The 20,756-nt window shown below is 27.3% G+C and overlaps 1 protein-coding gene across 3 annotated transcripts in view; it reads right to left on the bottom strand.

The window, feature by feature from the left end:
* Positions 1-618: 618 nt before the first annotated feature.
* LOC129965498 (vacuolar protein sorting-associated protein 51 homolog) overlaps positions 619-20,756 on the bottom strand; it is a 39,180-nt gene continuing 19,042 nt past the window's right edge. For 2 of the 3 annotated variants that reach the window (XM_056079448.1, XM_056079449.1), the window contains exons 9-22: positions 20,315-20,427; positions 20,131-20,236; positions 19,307-19,333; positions 15,233-15,333; positions 14,899-15,118; positions 11,358-11,480; positions 11,049-11,150; positions 7,334-7,426; positions 6,715-6,762; positions 6,059-6,285; positions 5,288-5,411; positions 2,731-2,843; positions 2,307-2,385; positions 619-762 (exon numbers count right to left, since the gene is read on the bottom strand). In XM_056079448.1, coding sequence (XP_055935423.1) covers positions 733-762; positions 2,307-2,385; positions 2,731-2,843; positions 5,288-5,411; positions 6,059-6,285; positions 6,715-6,762; positions 7,334-7,426; positions 11,049-11,150; positions 11,358-11,480; positions 14,899-15,118; positions 15,233-15,333; positions 19,307-19,333; positions 20,131-20,236; positions 20,315-20,427 — 1,506 coding nt within the window. In that variant the 3' untranslated portion in view covers positions 619-732. The remainder of the gene's footprint in view (positions 763-2,306; positions 2,386-2,730; positions 2,844-5,287; positions 5,412-6,058; positions 6,286-6,714; positions 6,763-7,333; positions 7,427-11,048; positions 11,151-11,357; positions 11,481-14,898; positions 15,119-15,232; positions 15,334-19,306; positions 19,334-20,130; positions 20,237-20,314; positions 20,428-20,756) is intronic. The other variant, XM_056079450.1, reaches the window with a different exon arrangement.

The raw sequence follows: 20,756 nt of genomic DNA, 5'->3' as shown, positions 1-20,756 counted from the left end.
AATAAATGAATGATTTAGAATAAGATTGCAGAAATTATAAAAGTACCTCGTATTCAACATTTGTAAATAAAAATCGAAGGTAAAATAATTTTGCTTATAAAAAATCATATATAACATTTCAAAATTAATTTTTTATCTTAATTTTTTTATCAACTAATTTCAAATTTCGCAAAATGTTTCCAATAGTGGTAAATTATTTAAAATACAATTTCAAACCTATTCACTGACACTGGTTTTATTAAATAATGAAATGAAATGAAACACATTGAATGAACACACCTTAATGAAAATGAAACACATTGTAAATGTACATGGTCAATTCAAGAAACTGGAGGGAAATCATAATAATACTGAAACAGGAACAATGTTTCTTTGAGAATATAGCAGATAAAGAAAATTTCATCCATTCATCTTTTTCCACTTTTACTTTTCGAATAAAGATGAAAGGTAAGAATTCTAGAATATTGGTGGATTAGCTGTATTACAAGCAAAACCAAAGAAATGATTGATTAAAATAATATACTGAAAAAGTTGAAAGGACAGCAGTCCCTACAAAAGCTCCTCCTATGAATGCTACTGTTCTAAGCACACATGTAAAACACAATGCTATATTATATATTAACAAGTGAATTATAAATTTTATTATTCATAAAATATAAATCATCAAATAAATACAACACATTATCTCTAATTAAGTACAAAACAATTTGGATCAATTGATAGACAAAGTATTCATCCTCTTTCACAAATCACATCTACAACCTGAAAATGAAAAAGTGGTTTTTATTGTATTGAAATCCTTCAACTGTTCACTTTATCAGTGATATCATGCAGAGTTTTAGAAACTGAATTTTTCTTTTTTAAATCAAGATAAAAATGTTTACAATTAATATCTTGGAGAAAGAAATAATAAATATACAGAGCATTCCAAAATTTCTTAGTCTATATGTTACATAAATTATATAATAATTTAAACTACTAAATCAATAATAATTTATTAATGATTTCTGATCAGAGAGAGAGAGTTAAACAACGAGAAAAAAATCATCCCGAATCTTGTAATGGTGCAAGACATCTTATTTGCAATATATGAAGCACTTCAATAGCATGCTAGATAGTTTTAACATTGATTTAAAATTTATAAAAAGCTAGCAAGAATAATTTATTTGTCTTAATCTCTTAGAGGTTTGTTAATAAATTAACTTTTGAACTATTTTATCCTTTTTCTTATGTAAACTTAATTACAAAAATGCCATACAAAATGAACAAAAAATAAAAATAAAAAGGTAGAATTTTTAATAATGATCCAATGGATTTCAGCAACAATTAAATATTTGTAGAAACAATGAAAGCGATTAAATTTCAATGCAAAATTAAAAAAATATTGTTGCATTAATATCTATTTAAAAAACTGTCAGGATTTAAGCAAAATATATTACAACTAAACTGATATCAGAAAAAAAGAATTTTTTTTTCTTTTTGAATTTTTAAATTTGCTTACATATAAATTAGTTATTATTATTATTATTTTGAAATTAGCGCACCGAGGTGCACTTTCCGATCCTCCAAGGTAAATTATATCAAGTTTTGTTGCTCTAGATTCAAAAGTACTACATTTGCTTTTATTATTAGTAGAAATGAGTTAAATCTCAGATCGTTTGATGTTTGAGAAGAAGAAATGCTTGCTAGTGGCTTTAAGTGCAATAAAAAAAAAAAAAAAAAAAAAATCAAGAATGAAATATTATTGATATCACATCAAACTACTTTTGGTAGCAACCTTCCTTTGAAAAAGTTCCATCTGTTGATAAATGCTAACAATTAGAATCATTTATATTTCCTGTTACAAATGTATGATAGAAATGATTTAATGGTTATAGTGTGTTAGTCTTGAAATACGTCTGACAGCAAAGCTAGTGGATTAATCCAGTTATTTATTCATATAATTTACTCTTAGATCATTAAGTCAGATATTTAATATTATTAAACACATTTTCATAAAAAAAAATATTGATTTATAACAAATTGTAAGTTAAGTGGTAAATGTTGTAAATATCAAAAGTAAAAATGTAGTAAATGGAAAAAAAAATGTTTGATTAGTCCATAGCAAAATCATATTAGAGACATCTTTAGGTACCCTTTTGAACTACTTAGAGGACTGACTATCAGACAATTTTCCCCTTTAACACTTGTAAATAAGTCATCATTTTACAAACTTTAACATAAAAAGTATTTTATTAACACTTACATCATTTATTATTTTTAATCATCAATATTGATAGCAGATAAATAAAATATATTGAACTTACACTAGGCTCCATTAAAACAGGTTCTAAACACCTGTTGACAGCACTGCTCATTATTTCATCCAAGAGGACATGAACAAGGCTTAAATGTGAAAGTATCTTTTAAATAAATATTCATAGATAATTTTATTTCTTATTTATAAACAATACAGTTAATGATTTTTAAAGTCAATAAATTTATCCATATAAAGTCAACAGATAGTATCAATATAAATAAAATCTTATAAACCTATAGGCTGTAACCCAAGTAGCACTATTGAAATAATAATACAAAATGGAACTTTTCTGGATGAAATTAAATCTTTCTTACCATACTTTTGTTTGAAAGAGAAAATTATTTTGAATATAGTTAAATGTGATTATCTAAATTAAAGCTTTTTTTAGCACACTTTTATTTTTTACAAAGCAAAAGATTTGAGTAACTTACTTTTCATCAGCTACAAAATGCCACAGATATAGCTGCAAGTAATGAATATCCACTTGAACTTGCTGCAAACCATATTTACTGAAGGTTCTTAATCGTACACATTCTAGAAAAGTCTGAGATGATTTAGAAAATAAAATTAATTTTTTCCCCCTCCATTTGAAGTCAAATATATTATTTTTTTTAATGTGCTGTTAAACAAGATTTTACAATGATTCATTACTACAATGTTGAATTACAAAACAAGAGAATCGAATGTTTTGTTCTCAATTCAGGTACTTTTCTACCACTATTGATCATTTTTGAAAAATGGAGGAAATTAATGAAAATAAATAATAATTTACAAAAAAAAAAAAAAAAAAAGTTAAACCTATAAAAATCAACAAAATATTTTCTCAATTGCAATTTAAAATGTTCTAAGTTTTTTTTTTTTTTTCATGGTGATTCAGTTTATTATTATGCCTTAAAATCTTATTTAATATTTTTTCTTGACTGACAGGAATATAAATTAATAATAAAATTTGAAACACTGAATTCTGCATACTGTAAAATCATTTCATTAAAAATTTTCAAAATTGGGAAAAAAAAAAAAAAAAAAAAAGCTGGACTAGGAAAGAAATACACATATCCACATGTGTATGTACTTTTTACTTTTTTCTCATACTCGACAATAAAATAATAAAATCTTGCAGATAATACATATGACAAATTAATACATGCAATTAACAACTTTTATTTAAAAAATGAATATTTGCTCTATAAATAAACTAATAATAGCTTTGTTAATGATTTCTATGCTGGAGAGATTAGCTTCATTTCATTTTTCAAAGAATTTTTTATTTTTTTATTACATACAATTTTATCCAACAAAATCTCTCATTATACAGTCAATATTTAAAGACCATACCATATCACTCATTAAACGGATATCCATAATTAAATCTATACTTATAATAAAGCTCAATGTGTGTGTGTGTGGTGGCGCTCTACAGGCCAGACCATTTGACATACAGCTACCAAATTTGGTACATGTATACCTTGGAGGTTGGGAATGTGCACCTGGGGTTCCTTTTTTCAAATTTTTAATTATAATTTTAATTATTAATTAAAAACTAACTTTCCCGCCAAAAAAATCTTCCATTTTCCTCACCGCCAACTTTTCCGCCAAAAAAATCTTCCATTTTCCAAACGAGAAAGGCTTCAGTTTTTTTTCTCCCAACAGTAATGAGGCTAGGGTTAAAATTTTTCGGCGGATTATTTCAATCGTTTCTGTTTATTTTCTTAATGTTTGATGCATTTAAAATTAAACATTGTTAATGAATCAATCTTTCAGATTCATTCTGAAGTACTTTTGAATTAAAATAAAACAGAATAAAGGAAATTAAAAATTTCTAATCCGCATAGCGTTACCCCAACTGGCGTAGAAAAAATCACGTATTTGCGTTACGTAACCGGCGAAGAAAATTCACGCATGCGCATTCTGTTCTGATTGTTGCCATGACAACGTTATCAATGGATGATTTAAATTATTTTTGGGTTAGTTGCATGCTTTTGTAAGTAGATTGTATTTATGTTAGTTATATATTTTTTAATATGCTTATAGTTTTAAGTACATCGGTTTTTAAGTAGTTTTTTTAAAACCTGTTTTCAACCGTTTATTTTAAACGATTCGTTTTATTTTCTTAGTGTTTGATGCATTTAAATTTAAACATTGTTAATGAATCGATCTGCTCATAATGAATCTAAGAAAATTTTGTTGACCAACTCTTGAGATATTACATAAATTAAAAACGATATTCTTTAGTGCCCATAAAGTTTAAACGCTGAGTGACTCTATTTTCAGTAATCAGATTATAAAAAAATGCTTTGTTTCAGTAAAAAATATTATTATATGAATTGAAGATAAATTCTTTCCACTTTAATTTAAAGCATAAATTCTACGGGTGCTAACAGAAAATGAGAGAGATACATATTACGTTATGACTGAAGGCCTGTATAATATTATGAATGAATTATATGATAATCAAAATTTGAAGTTTTAAAATGTTTTGATGAAGAAGCTATTAAAGTAGAAATTGCATAAAATATTTAATTATTAAAATTTTAACGAACATTAAGATTGGCATTTTGGTAAGATATATATATATATATATATATATATATATATATATATATATATATATATATATATATATATATATATAAGATAATATGCATCCTTTGGTCAAGAAACTAGTCTCTTACTTAATAAAAAAGAGATATCAGTAATTTAAAATGAAATAAGTCTGTTTGATTTTTCACTCTATTTACTGAAAGCAGCCATATTAGTAGAAATTGTAAAGAAATAAATCAATTAATTAATAATGATTAATAAAAACAGTTTTAAGAATTATGAAATTTTGAATTATTGCAGTTAAAGAGTGCAATAAATGATTAAGTATTTTAGATAAATTTCAGTCAGCTTTTGCTAACTGAGTAATATTCTAAAATTAATTCAGAATTTTTCTTTTAAACTATCTTACCAAAAGAAAATAAACAATAATAATCTTTTTATATATACCTTCAAACTTATTTTTATAATTCCGGTCATGACAGACACTTTGGAAAATTCAACAGTGCTGAATATCTCTATCTTTTCTGAAAATAATTTTTGGATGTTGCTCATCAGGCTATTATCAATGGTACTGAAATATAAATAACACACATATATATAAATAATATAAATAACAACAAATATATTAAAAAAACACATTACACATAATACATACACCTGAAAAACCCAATCAATATTTATTAGTTATTGAAAGAAAAATAATACAGATACAGGTAGTAAAAACAGATTTCCTTTTTAAAATTTTCATTATTATTTATACAAAATACAAGCATCTTTTGAAGTGTTAAGGAACAAACTTTTTAAACTTCATTTATAGGTATAAATTATTGATATATTTTATTGGCAATTTACAACTTGCACATTAATAACTAATGTGAAGTATAAAAACTACTTATTCAGCAACTCATAAAATATCAAATTATAATCCTTCCAGGTTCAAGGATACTTTACTGTAAATTAAAATGTTAATTAGAACTGAATATTGTAATCAATCAAATAAATTGAAATAAATAGTTAATAAAAATATATGTTTCCAAATTCTTGGGAACTAAAAATTGAAATAACTGACACATATCCTGCTTCCTGTTACAAAGGTTTTGAATTTGAACATCAGATACTAATTTTATATTAGTAATATCTTAAATTAAACATTATTAAGACAGCAAAAATAAATAAATAAAAATCAACTTTTAAGTAGTTTATCAGAACTGCGAATACCTTGGAGCATAAGCATTATATTTGGATCGGTGAGATCTTCCAGTACTTGGATAAGTGCGCCTGCTTGAATCACTACTTCTTTCATGTCTAATCCCTTCCTCATATAATTGTCCTACTTCAGCATCCACTGATGTGACATCTTCCACTACTCGCTTCATCACTGCTCGGACATTCCTTGGCTCAATAGCGTTTAACCAATCACGGGTTTCTACACTTTTACGTAACATCTATGAAACATACATTATTTTTTTGACATAACATAATATATCAAAGCTTTTGCTTGGTTATTAATTAATTCTCTATATTTGGTGTAAAATATTCTCAAATTCTCTACAGAATATGCTATTTCTTTATTTTCAAGTTCCTTATATATATTAATTATCAGCATATTTGGAATTATTATCATTTTGAGAGATTTGTTTTAGTCTATAACATTTTCATATGAACAGTGTTAGAAGTGTGTTTCATAACAGAACATAATTTCAAAATTGGGAAGTGGGACAAACAAATTCACAAGCTTTCTTCTTTAAATATTCGATATATTAAGAAAATGCAAAATTTCAACGCATAAAAATATTTCTTAAAAATATTTGTAACAAAGTAAAAATACTTAATATTTTTCGAGGGATAAATGTAAATAAAAAATGTGAACTTACTTGAGATATATTCAAACCTTGTATTTTCACAAAATGGTCAATGAGTTTCTGAGAAAAAAGGTTCTAAATCAATTATTATTGTAATGCTATTCTAAAAATAATAAATATTATAGATGGCCAATTAATCCCTTATAATTTGTACTTATTAATTGCATGATTCACGGGTAAATTTTTAAAATTTATCATTGATAATGATCCATTAACTTTAAAATTATTTCACATATCTTTAATTTTTTATGTTATAGCATATAATTAATTAATAATATTTTATTGATTTTATAAATGAAATTTTTTTTTGTTCCTCTCCAAAGAATAACAATAGAATGCACTGTAATTAATTTCCTTTTAATCACTGATTACCAATACACATACTTTAAGAAGAAAGTTATATTTTAAATTTAAATTACATGAATATATCTCAAATTCAAATGCAAAAAATTAACATATCTCAAATTCAAATGCAAAAAATTAACATATCTCAAATTCAAAATTAAATTAAAGCTTTATATTTGAAAATATTATGATTTATCATTTATTTTTAATTTGGCAATGTTTTTTTTACATTTAATTATGTTCTAATAATATTCAGAAACTTTTAATATAGCTAAAAATACAGTACCTGAGCAACTTCTTTTGTTTCCATACAGATATCCGATATACTTGTTAAGCCATTATCATTAGAAATAGAAAAACTGTCATCTACCAATGAAACCTAGTTTCAAACAGAAAAAAAGTAGGGGAAAGGGGTGGGAATCAGTAAACAAATTTTGAAAAGAAACCAACACATTGCCCATATTCACAGAATAATAAAACATTCATATATCTACAAGGGGTGTTCAAATAAAAAGTATGAAACGACACTGTGGGTATAAATGAAGACTTTATTCAAAGTATACACCATAGGCCTGAGCACAACAATTCCATTGATTAACGAGCCTAAGGATTCCTTGTTCCCGGAATTCCTGTATCCATAACGAGACCCAGTCCTTCACAGCGTCCTTGAGTTCGCCGTCCGAGTTGAAACGCTTCCCTTTCAGGTGTTTTTTCCAGGAGACTAAACACATGAAAATCGCAGGGCGACACGTCCGAGCTGTAGGGCGGATGCTTGAGCTGCTCCCACTTGGCCCTTGAGACGTGTGGACGCGGGTTATCATGGAGCAGAACCAACACTCCGTGACTAGTCCCGGTCTTGATGGACCTGCATAATTTTTGGAGCGTCTCACAGTACAAATCGAAGTTAATGATTCTTCTGTGATCGACGAATTCAAGTAGTGGACCTTAGACATTGAAAATGCTGCTGATGCTACGGCTTTGAACTTTTTAGAGGGAGGTGACGACGTATGCTTCCACTGCATGCTGCCCCGCTTTGTCCCTGACTCATAGTGATGGCACTAACTCTCAGCACTTGTGACGATCCGTACCAGAAAAGCGGAGTCTTCATGATACCGAAACAGATGTTGAAGTGCTAGCCCCATACACAATTCCTTGTGCTGGTCGGTCAGCTGCATCGGAACTCACTGCGCGCACACCTTCCAATAACGCAACCTGTCGTGAACAATTGTCCATACTGTTCCAATGCTGACATCCATCTTTACCGCCAACATTCGCAATGTGACACACCAATCATTTCTTACTAGATCGTCCACTTTGTCGATTAGATCGGCCGTCATGACTGTGTTTGCCTGGTCTGATCTCGGATCATAAACCAAACTCACGGCTTGCACGAAAACGGGCACTCCCTTTTCTCACTGACTTGTCTGACACAGTCTTCACCGTATACGGTGACCATCCGGCGATGAACAGCGGCCGGTGTAACACCTTCTGCTGTCAGAAATTGGATCCTCAATCGTCGAATTTTGCAATATGAACACCATTCTATCTTCACATGCATTGCCACATCAATTGGATGACACACTTTATAAGAGCCACTGCTTTCTCCTGAGCATGCGGGCACTCACGCATGCTCCGATCTACGCCGGAGACTCCAATCGCATCCCTAGATTCGCTACGTTATTCAATAGCAGCATAGGCAAATATTTTAATTGTTACTTGTTACGACGTCTCGTACCTTTTCATTTGAACACCCCTTGTATATTAGTAAAAACATGTTTAAATGCTTCATTCTTATACTAAGCAATTTAGGTAGTGAAATGTATTACTTTCTATCTCTGCTACAAGTATTGCATTAACTATAACTTCCAAAAAATTTTTTGTCTTAGAATTAAGAATATTTTATATTTAATAACAAAATCAAATGTTGAAAGATTATAAAACTGGGTTGGGATAAAAATAAATTGGAGAATTATTATAAAATGATTTGAGAATGAAATGATAAATAAAATGATTTGCAATGAAATTGCAACTTTATTATCAAATTCAGAAGATAAATCTAATACCTCAAAGGTATAACAAGGATGAAATAATAATACCTTCAATTGAAAGGATAAGATGCCAACATATTGTGACTACAGTATATTATATATAATCACATCAAAGGAAATATAAAGTTTAACATAACTGGACACATATATATCTTCCAGCTTTCATTAATTTTAATTTTGATACTCGTATCTACTTAAACTTATGTAGAATCTGCTCTGATTGATATACTTCACTGAAACTTAGCTTATATGCTATATAGATCACAAGGAAAAGAAAATTGCAAAAAAAAAAAAAAAAAAAAAAAATTCTGACCACCGGATGGTGCATTTCACACAATATGGAAAGGTAATTATGCAAATTAGAAATGTTAACAAATACCAGTAATGAAAGCATTAAAATAATTTTTCATCATGCTTTTAGAGAAGAAAAATGGAACTTTGCTTTTCAAACAATTATGTTCAAGTTGTTTATCAGAACTGCAGAAATGATTTAACTGCACGGAAAGAATGTTGAACTTCAAATTCTTGCGTAAAGGACCTTCTACGAAGAATTAAAAAGATAACCAAATGTTAAAAGAGAAGTGAGTTGGGTGTGCAGACAGGATGACTAACAGAAATAGAATTAATTTCAGGATTACTGAAACGAATTTTAGAATTTTTAAATAAAAGTGTGGAAGAAATTGCCAGTATTGTGCTTGAAATAACATTCGGCTCCCAATATTCTTTTATGAATGCTTGAGTTTTGTCACATAATTTGTGTTATCTTTGATCTATGGTAGAAAATGTTCAGCAATCCATTTTAAGATGGTATCATTGCAAGGGTCTAGAGGGTGCAGTTTTTGCATTCTTTAGACTCAGAATGATTCATTTTGTTCAGGGGTTTTTGGCCATAATAGCCATTAACAATGTACAGCCTTGGAACATTTTTTGGCCAATTAAGGTGCATTTTATTCTAGTTGGTGTGGACTCTGAACTATTGTGTATGGAGTACTGTATGCTTTGACACTGTGCATGAACAGCCCCTACATTCTGATTTTATACTTAATCTCTTTCTCTTTGAGGAACTCACTCTTCCGGTCTAAAAGGTGTTTCATCGTGAATGTCTACTACTGTGAACTGGCTGAAGTCATTTACCTGCTTTAAAAGAATGCAAATGTTTAGGGATTACTATTGATAGGTATATAGGCGGTGAAAGATAGTACCACAAAAGCAGGAGCTACCTCATGTTTACTTTGGAGATGATCAGGTAATTTTGAAACAGTTTTAGACCTGAACTCCTCATTCTCCAGATTTGAATCCCTTGAATATTGGTAGTGGGTATTCCTGAAATATCGTATCTACAGAGGAAATATACAGACTTTGCTTGAATTGAAAGCGGGAATAATATGTCATCCTGCAGCAACTCATTAAGAAATATTTTGTTGCAGTTGAACATTCTATAAATACTTTATACACATGATAGTCACAAATGGAATGTAAATTAATTGATTTGTGGTAATTTTATTTAATTTCATGACAACAAATGCTATTGACTAAATAAAATTATTCTCTCTCTCGGAGAATATTGAAATCTTACACACTCTCTACCTCTCTCTCTCAGAGAATATTGAAATCTTACACATTGAAATATAGAAACAACTTCTTAACAGTAAATGTCAACTATTACTGGTAAATACATCTATTACTTAAGTAATTTTCCCATGGGAAATCTATTCACAACATCAGATAAATGCGTTACTATATAAAATTTCAATTTGTATAACTGAAATTATGTAAACAATTTCCCTATAAAAGTTTTTGACACAGCATGTTTAGTATACATTACAGTCTTGAAAATTGTATCTTTTATTTTTATGTTATTTTAAAATCATTTCTTTTTCTGTGACTGTATATTATGCATGATTAATTACAACATTTGAAACCGGAATGCATAGTAAAAGAATTTGCTCTTACCCATTCACTAATTGATGATTGTTCCAAATTGAGACAAAATCGTGATAATACCAAAATCAATTGAGGTGGAACAGTATTTCTTTCAGTATAAGAACAGAATTCCTGAAAATATCAATATAGTAAGAGAAAAAAAAAAAAAAAAAAAAAAAAAAAAAATTAAAATCAACAATTTTTTTATAAGCAAAAATATGTTTATTTTTAATGAAAAAGCAATAAAAGATAAACACATTTATTGACAATTTCCAAAATCACATCATAAAATTAACAAATTTATAAAAACATTTAAAGAAAATCTAGAAAATAATTTACCTGGCATGTTTTATTTATGTGCCTAAGGAATGCAATAATCACACCTTCACGCACATATTCTCTGCAAAACTCTTCTTTGAACTGCACTTTCATCGCAAATGTTATATCAGTTTGAATGAACAACTAAATAAAAGAATATATAAATTGTTTTTCATTATTTGATATAATTATCATGCTCAGTGAATAATAAATCATTAAAATTACAAAAATAATAAAAATATTAAATAAATGTAAATGCGCATTAAATAAAAGAATTTAAAAAATAAATAATTGAATTGAAATGTCAATTCAATTTAAATTATTATCATGACAGAAATTAAATAACAAAATGAAGTCAAACCACAAGGAAGAAAAATTTAAGCTCTTATTTTTTATCAACATAACAATTATTTTCTTTCAAATTTTGTATAATATAATTAATAACTCATATTTATAAAATAATAAATAGAGTTAAATGGGTACATGTGCATACAATATATTTTTCTCTTATATTCAATAATAAGATTTTCAAAATTTGTTGTCTCTTTTAGTTAAACTAAATGATTCCTAAGTACTCTAATAAAAGAGAATGTTTGTTGGTGGTCAACAGGACAGGCTGTTATATTTAGTTATCAAATTGGGTACAGGTATGTTTTGGGAGGAGTTAATATGTGCCCATGAATGATTCTTTTGATAAATTTTTTTTTAATGAATTAAAAATCAAGTGAAATTTTGGCATTGTTAAGCCAAAGTTTTCAAAAAATATTATAACATATAAGTAATTTTTATAACGTAAAAGCGACTTTTAGTCAAGCTGTTTTATCAGCAAGATGAAAATGCCAGTGCTGCTATTCGTGAATACCAGTGGTTAAAACAGTTCAGACAGTAAAACTACAGACTGATGACCATAACTAACTTACAGAGAATGGTTGAAAGATTTGGAGCAACAGAAATTCATGGTGTGCAAACAGGCCGAGGACGTAAAGTTATCAAGCAGGAACAAATTGAAGAAGTTGCAACGTCCGTTATGGATCAGGCGAGAGCTAATAAGCAAGATACTAGCAGTGTACATTAAATATCACGACAGATATCCTTTTCTCGACGGTGCAGAAGATATTGTGTAAGATCCTGAAATTTTATCCATATACGATAACACCAATTAACTGATAATACTGCTCTGAATCTTGGCAATTTCTGGTAGTTGGGCTACTTGAAAGGTGTTGTGCATCAAGGACATGCTCCGACATTCCTACTTTAAAAGATCAAATAACATTATATGTCAGATGAATAAATGCCTATATACTGCGAGCCACTGTCGGAAACCTTGTGTACCGCATGCAGTTATTGGAACATCAAGTTGGAGGTCACCTTGAGCTAAATTTGTAAGTTGCTATAATAAACGTTTTTCATTGTTATTGGTGTGTTGCTATTTACTGTTTCCATTGGTAGTTATGCATTCTTTCTTCACACATTATGGGCTAGCAGTGCTAGGATTTCCCTTATCAGTGTTTTTTGGAAGCGGCTATATTTTATAAAATTTTCAGTTTAGAAGTTCCTTCATGAGAAATTCATTTACATATAAATGATTTATTTGAAATTTTTTTGGCAACAAATAATTCTGATTTGTCACCAAAAATGGTTAGGAAGTAAACTAAATTAACCAATAAATAAAATAAGTATTCTTAAATCAGAAAATTGTATCTAGGACAATGTTTTATTGAAAGCAGCATATATAACATATATAAGAGAAACATATCTAATGTCCAAAATTATGGTCACAAGCACACTTCTCATATTAATTCAAAATTAATAAGAGTAAAATTGATAAAATTTGTATTATATAAATTCTGAAGAAGGTGTAACACGTTAGCACCCAGTTTCGATTAAATTGTGTTTAACATAAATTTTGTTACAGAATTTGAAATTTAACCATCTAAGAATATTGTATTAAAACCCACAAGTTTGACTAAATGCAGCAAAAATGAGTTCTCATAACGGTTTAGATGAGCAGTTCTCATTCAGATGTGAGTTAAAGGTTGATAGTAGTATCAAGGTAATGAAATGAATTTCAAACATGTGGTACACTCACCAGGAGACTCAGGCAAGACTGCCGAATTATGCAAGATAGATAACATGGCATTAAATATACTAAAACATAGGCAGACAGCTCATAGCTTTTTTTATCACTTTTGCTGGGAAAATAATTTCCGGGCAAATAGTATACAGACATCTAGCAAAATATGCCTTTTATGTATGATGTTCCATATAATGTCTCCTTCTGAACATTATACACAAGAGAGTCCGTTTGTAGTGGAACCAAATACACCATTCTTGGACATAAAAAGAACAGAGGTAAGTTCTTTTCTCTGATAAATCAACATTCTGGAAGAGTTTACATTTAGAAAGAACTTGGAGCTCACTATCATCCTACAAAGTAAGAAAAAATCATCCATTTTGGTGGCAGAGGAATCCTGGTTTGGGGTGGCATCACATTGGAGCAGTTTAAATCTATATGAGGTTTTCCCAGAGTGCTGTAGATCTGAACTTCCTTTATACAGATGATTATGTAAGTCTATACAGAGCTATTGTAAAAATCATATACTTTCTGGTTATACTTTTATAATTTGATTTGAAGATTTACAATAATTATCAGCTTTTATTATAGGGCTAATATTAGTCATTCAATTTTCAAACATGCATTTCTCATTTTTAGAAAGAAATACATTCTTAGATCAAATAAATTTTGTTTTAATTAATAATATCAGTATTAAAATATAAAGAATGTAAATAAGAAATAAAATAAAGGACGAACCAAAAATTGACAAGGCAATTTGTGAGATTCTAGTTGCATTTTCAAGTACTAAAAGGTGAGCCTACTAACATTTCATTAATTTCCACTCCTTAGATGTAAATAAAGATAACTAAAAAACTAAGAATAATTAACAATTGACTCTATCACAGTTTTTTTTAAACACCAAATATACTAAAGTGACTTAAGAGCACACAAGCACCTAAAAAAGGTTTATATGCAACAAATTTGATTGCATTCTGCAGAATTCAGCACTCTATAAAAAGGACACTGTGAATTTTAAATTTCTGACACAGATGCAAATTTATAAGAAATGATTCAATTGAAATAAAGTAACTACTTGAAATGATGATTTAACAAGCATCTAAGTTACTGAATTATTAAAAAAATTTGCAGTTCTGGAATACCTAGATAAAATTTTATGAGAATTCTATTCATGACAACATAAAATGATGGTAATATACAGAACAAGATTATAAAACATGTTCTATATTTATCAATAAAATTAGCGATTTATGTAATTCTAAAAGCTTTTTCAGTGAAAGAGCATTAAACATGTTGTATACTCTTCATTTCAATAAATTTTTTTTTGTCCAGATTAAAACTTGCTATCTTTTAAAGTAAGTCAGTCATTCTTTTCTGCTACTTTTTCCATTACTGAATCAACAAAGTAATTTTCTTGACAAGATTATCATATATTAATATGCATAAATAAAAATTCTAACCTCAAGTAATAAAATAAATAAGCTGTACCTGCAAGTCTGCCTGCACAGTATTTATTCTACTAGAAATCTGAGATTCAAAAATATTTAAAAGATCAGTTAAAGCTTTAGTCCCTTCTTGGCCCAGACTTCGAGGAGCAGCAATATTTTGTCTCATATTCACCAATGCAGCAGAAAAGCATTCAATTAATTTTTGCAAATAGTAATTGCAGCGATCCTGAGCAGCTTTTTGAACAATTTGTATGCCTCTCCTGAAATTCAAACAAATATTGAATTTTAAAATTAAAGGGTCGAAATATGGTATTTCAAATAAAACAAATTTTCAATGGAGAATTTTTTTAAATATGAATAAATCCATAATTTACAATGTAAAATCTATGTGAGGCAGTAGTCTGTTCATTGCTTGCACTCTTCTATAAAATCTATCTAAAGCTCGTACAAGAATAGCATCATCGTTACTGGAATTCTGCAGAAGAAAAAGATTAATTATTAAATAATATTAATTTCTCTATTACATATTTACATACATAAAATAAACAATTTCTCTAAACTGGAAGAAATAATTAAATGATTTAAATTCTGTTCAATTTGATTTCTATTATTTCCTTTACTGTTCTGATTTTAGAATTTGAAATTAAATTTTATTTTTGTGAGAAATAATTCTTTTAAGAATATCTATACAATTTTATATGCTTTGTCATTAATTCATCTTTTGGTCTTTCTGAAAGTATACACCAATTTGCATTATACACAAATATTAATTCATTAATATAATAATTGAGCAATTCCACAGGCTTTTGGAAGTCTCCTTTTTATAATGAGTTTATCTGCAGCTTAAAATATAAAATTCGTCTGCACTATATAAAATTATCTGAAATTAAAGTTGATTACAAGCCATCTTATTCTTACAAATTACACAATTATTATTGCAATTATTGCTTTTTTCTAGCATTTTAAACTCATTTATGAAATTTTTTTTTTTAAATTGTGAACATACAATTGATATTTTATTCTTTTTTGGAACCGTTTGTCACAAAAGATCATTGTCTTTATTTAGAAAATAAATCAAGAGACTTATTGACAAAATCAGACCAAAAATTACAGTTTTCAATATTAAACATAATATGCCAAAATCAGTAAGTGAAATACAATCATATGAAACAATAAAATATAACATTCAGTTGCTAAAGAGCTATATCTTATAGACTTTTTTTTTAACATTTTAAAATTCAATGAAGTATTAAGTCTTTTTAAAGAAAAATAATGCCACAATGAAAGACTAATTTCATGGATAGTCTACAATCTCTCTACAATCAATGTTCTAATGAAAATCAATAATTTGAATCTTAAATCTGATAGGACCACAACTCTTAGATTGCATAAACAAGGTCCAAGACAGACAGGAGATTTAAAGAAATTTACACAAATAATAAAGTTTCATGCATAAAATATAAAATTACATTTTAACCAGTTAATTCAATAAACAACTATGACTGTAGGTTGAAATTTTATTAAATTATCAGTAAAACAAATTTTGAAACAAAGGCTTCTTCTTTACAGATATGAAAACATATACACATATTAAGAAAATAGCAAATAGTATGTATATATATATATATATATATATGTGTGTGTGTGTGTGTGTTTCTTTCTTCTCAGCAATGAAAAACGTAATATAATTGTATTTTCAAAAATTCAAATCTATTAGTAATGCAATTGCATTTCTTTTTAAACATGCTGCTAGAAGAATAATACAAAAATAAGATCTTAAACCAAAGAATTTTGCAAGAACTAGTAATTTGATTAGAATGCCAGTTTTGTGTGCTGAGGTCTGTAAATGGGAATGAGTTCAAGTTATATGGATACTGTCTGAATACTGGTAATGACATTAGTAGTATACTGGGTAACACTAGTTCACTAGCAGCCTATCATCTCTTAGATGTAACAACAGAAGTTAAATTTCTGCATGAATTGCATCAAATGTACGCAAATAAAATCAACTTAAGTTCTTTGATAACAATTAAAATGTTAAAGATTTAGTTTTTAAATTCCTTGAAATATTTTTACAATGTGGTTTTATTCAATATAAATGAATTTAATATTCCATTCATATTTCATTTCTTTAAGATAATTTGTAATGAAATATATCTTGACATGATGATTATAAATTTTTCCACTGCACAACATTTTAGAATTTAAACTAACTGTAACTTTAATATTTTACTCTGTATCAATCAGTTTTCAATTTTTTTGGATACATAACAAGTTATTGTTTTAGAATAAAAAAAAACTAAATAGAGCTAATATATGTTTTTCAGATGACAAAAGTTGAACTGAATAATTTAATAAAGAAATAATTAATTAATTAAAATAATTATTTTAAATCGCTGAAAATTAGACGTACTAAAACTTTCTAAATTTTGTACCATATAATTAAGAATCAAAAATATAAATAAAATAAAAATAAAATATATAATAAAAACATTAAAAAAATTAATAATAATTCACAATTATAATAAAATAAAATTGAGACGGAGTGATTATAAATAAAAGAATCAACATTTAAAACTTATTTTATTAAATTATATTAAAGATTAATATTTCTGCATCATAAATATACTATATGTTGTAGTAAATGGGTGATAATGCATAATAGCAATATTAAATCATCAGAGGACTAATTCAATGACTCTGCCTGTTCCATTATAAACAATATCAAAATTTCTGAACATTATTAATTTCAAGAATAAGTTACATTCAAATTACAACCAGGTCTTACATTTCCATATTTGTTTTTATAAATAGAATGGTTGTTAACCCAGTTTAATAAAGAAAGGAGACATTGGATGCATTAATAATTTTAAACTTTTGTCAGAAACACACTTATATTCATCTCTTTTTTTATAATAAAAAATGCTTATATTATTTTTTAAATCATTCCTTATATTTCTGCCATACGATAAATTTAAATGCTCATTTCCCTTTTGAACTGAAACATTATTGAATACACTATCAAAATAGAAAACAGATCTCTCATCCAACTTTCACTTTCCAAATTTTAATAAGTAGGAATGGAACTAGCTAACAAATTTTATATAGTGTTTTTAAATAACTTCATTCAATTGCTCAGGCAATGAGGCATTTACAAGGATTCATTGAATGCTTGTAATAAAATAACCTTCATTTCATGTTCTTAATTAGGCGTATTTTTTTTTTATAATTGCATTAATTTCAGCATATCCAGTAAAGACACTTATATTAAAATTTTGTGAACAGGAATTCAGTTTCTTGAGTTTTCCTAGAATATCAGACAAAGAAATTCAAAATGATAATTAGAGTTCCTTTCTACATTTAAAACATCCAGAAAACTCAGGAAAACCAATCAGCTCAAATCATTGGTCTGCTTTTGCCACTTTTTACTTCATATGAAAGTTCATAACTTTTTACACACATCATTATTGATTGTTTGCCCCAACCACATAATAGAAAAATCTCAAAGCCACTATTTCATTGTACATTCTCTATAGCAAAAAAAAAAAAAAAAACCCTGGTAGAATCCTCTAGGCCACACCATTACTGATTTCATCTATTTTTATTTCATATGAAGGCTTATGATGGCCACTCTTCCTTTTCGAGAGATATCACAAAATAAACATTAAAGCCTCTAGATCCTGTCTGAATCTCAACAGAATCGATTCTGTCAATTAATTTAGCTATTTGTATGCTCTATGTTTAGTAGGCATGATTAAAATTAGTACTTTCTTTTGTTGTGATAATAAGTAGTGCATCAAAGCTGATTGACACTGTAAAATTAAAATAATAGGCAAGCAACTGAAGAACAAAGACAGCTAGTTAGTAACAAAGATTAAAAGAAAATGTTGTAAAGACCATCATTATACATTCATTGAAATCTGTTATATAAAATTTGTAACACCAAAAATGATAGACTGCATCACAAGTGTACAAGCACCCTGGGATATAATGATGTTTGAAAGATCAAAGTTCAAAATAAATAGTAGTTAAAGAGACAGCATAAATTTTAATAAAATATTATAATGTATTTGTCTTTCAGAGCAAAAGCAAATGATAATGCATTAAATGTATAGAGGAAAGGATATTCTTGAAGAATAAAAGGAAATATTGAGAAAATTTGCTGCAAGTTATAGCTACCTACAGTTAATCATTAGAAAATATTACCTAAAATGTTCTAAACTATCATTATTTAAAACTATATGGCTCACAACAATGATGAAATTTAATTAAAATAATAATTTCTAATATGAAGTTTAGCTGAATTATACAAGAATGCATTAAAAATTGCAAAAATATTTTACTCAGACTAACAGTTTTTTCAGTAAAAAGACAGAAGAAATATTTAAACAAAGAAATATTAATGAAAAAGAGAAAATATAATTATTCATAAGAAACTTTATACATACCCACCAGTATTTGTTCCACCTCATTTTCTGATAAAAGATACATTTTAATATGTAATATAAATAATAACAAGCAAATAAAATAAAATTAAAAAAAAACAGCAATAAATAAATAAATAAAATAAAAAAAATAAAACTAAAATAATATGATAACAGTGAAAAGCATGTATAGCAATTTATGAAAGTTAATAAAAAAGTAAGTGCATATTATAAATAACAAAATAAAATGAACAAAGCATGCTATAACCATATAAGAAAACAGTTGAAATAAATTTAACCATTAAGAGAAAAAATAATACCAATGAAACATTTTTATTCATTAAGTGAATGCTTACCTCCAAAAAGAAGTTTACTTTTATTTAACTTTAAAATGTAACTAATATTCTCAAAAGAAACAGGTCACCCCAATCATCCAAACCCTCATCTATAACCTACATTTAGTCTTTGTTGCATTTTTTGTTCAATCTTTGTCTAGCCCAATTTTTTCTAATGCTTACAAAATGATATTTTCATGATCTCACAGATACATAGAAAATAGATTAAAACAGAATGCAAACCACATTTTTTTTTTTTTTACTCTGATGTAAAAATGTTTGCATAAATTTGTAACATAATATATATCTTTTGCATTGAAACAAACTGGTACCCATGTGATATTCATATTTTTCTTTTGGTCTTAATAATTTTTGGTTAAATTTTCATCATAGATTTACTTTGAATCACTACTTTTGCTATAGAAGTCTCACTTTAATAATAATAATAATAATTGCACTGGTTAAAGCTGATGCAATTATAAAATTAAATAATATGTGAAACAACAGACTAACCTCCTTTGAGAACCTAATCTCAATGAAAGTAAAATACTGCTCCATCAATTTGAAAACAAAAGATTCTAACTTTTTCATAGGAATGTTCATAGCAACAGTTTTCTTGCTAAAAAAAGAAAAGGAAAATATATAGAGGAAATTACAATTTAAATAATCAATATTTTTAGAAATACATATAACTTACTGTTCAATTTCAGCAGCAGGCTTTTGCAGAAACAAATCCCAGTAAGAAGCAATCACAAGAGATGTATTGCTGACAAAATTATTATAACTGAAGTCTATAAACTCAAGGATATCCTAAAATAAAATTATAATAGCTCACTTCATGAAAAGTTAACAAAAAAAAAAAAAAAAAAAAAGTAACACCATAGAAGCAGAATCATGATAAATTTTCATTAAAAATTTTCTGAAATTGGAAACTAGTTCATAAAAATTTGAATATAAAACTAAAAAATAACTAAAAAATTTCATAGACATATTAAGTAAATATATTTTGATAATATGTTAATAAAATGCATGATAAAATAAAATGATCAGAGATTTAATAAATTAAATAATGATTTTTCTCACATTAATTTTTCTCCTTTTAATAAATTTCTTTTACTTTTGAAAACTTTTAAATTCAT

Source organism: Argiope bruennichi, chromosome 4 (genome assembly GCF_947563725.1).
Source record: "Argiope bruennichi chromosome 4, qqArgBrue1.1, whole genome shotgun sequence".
In the NCBI taxonomy this organism is placed as follows: Eukaryota; Metazoa; Arthropoda; class Arachnida; order Araneae; family Araneidae; genus Argiope; species Argiope bruennichi.
The sequence above is the reverse complement of the archived record's forward strand: the minus strand, read 5'-3'. Positions and strand labels throughout refer to the sequence as shown.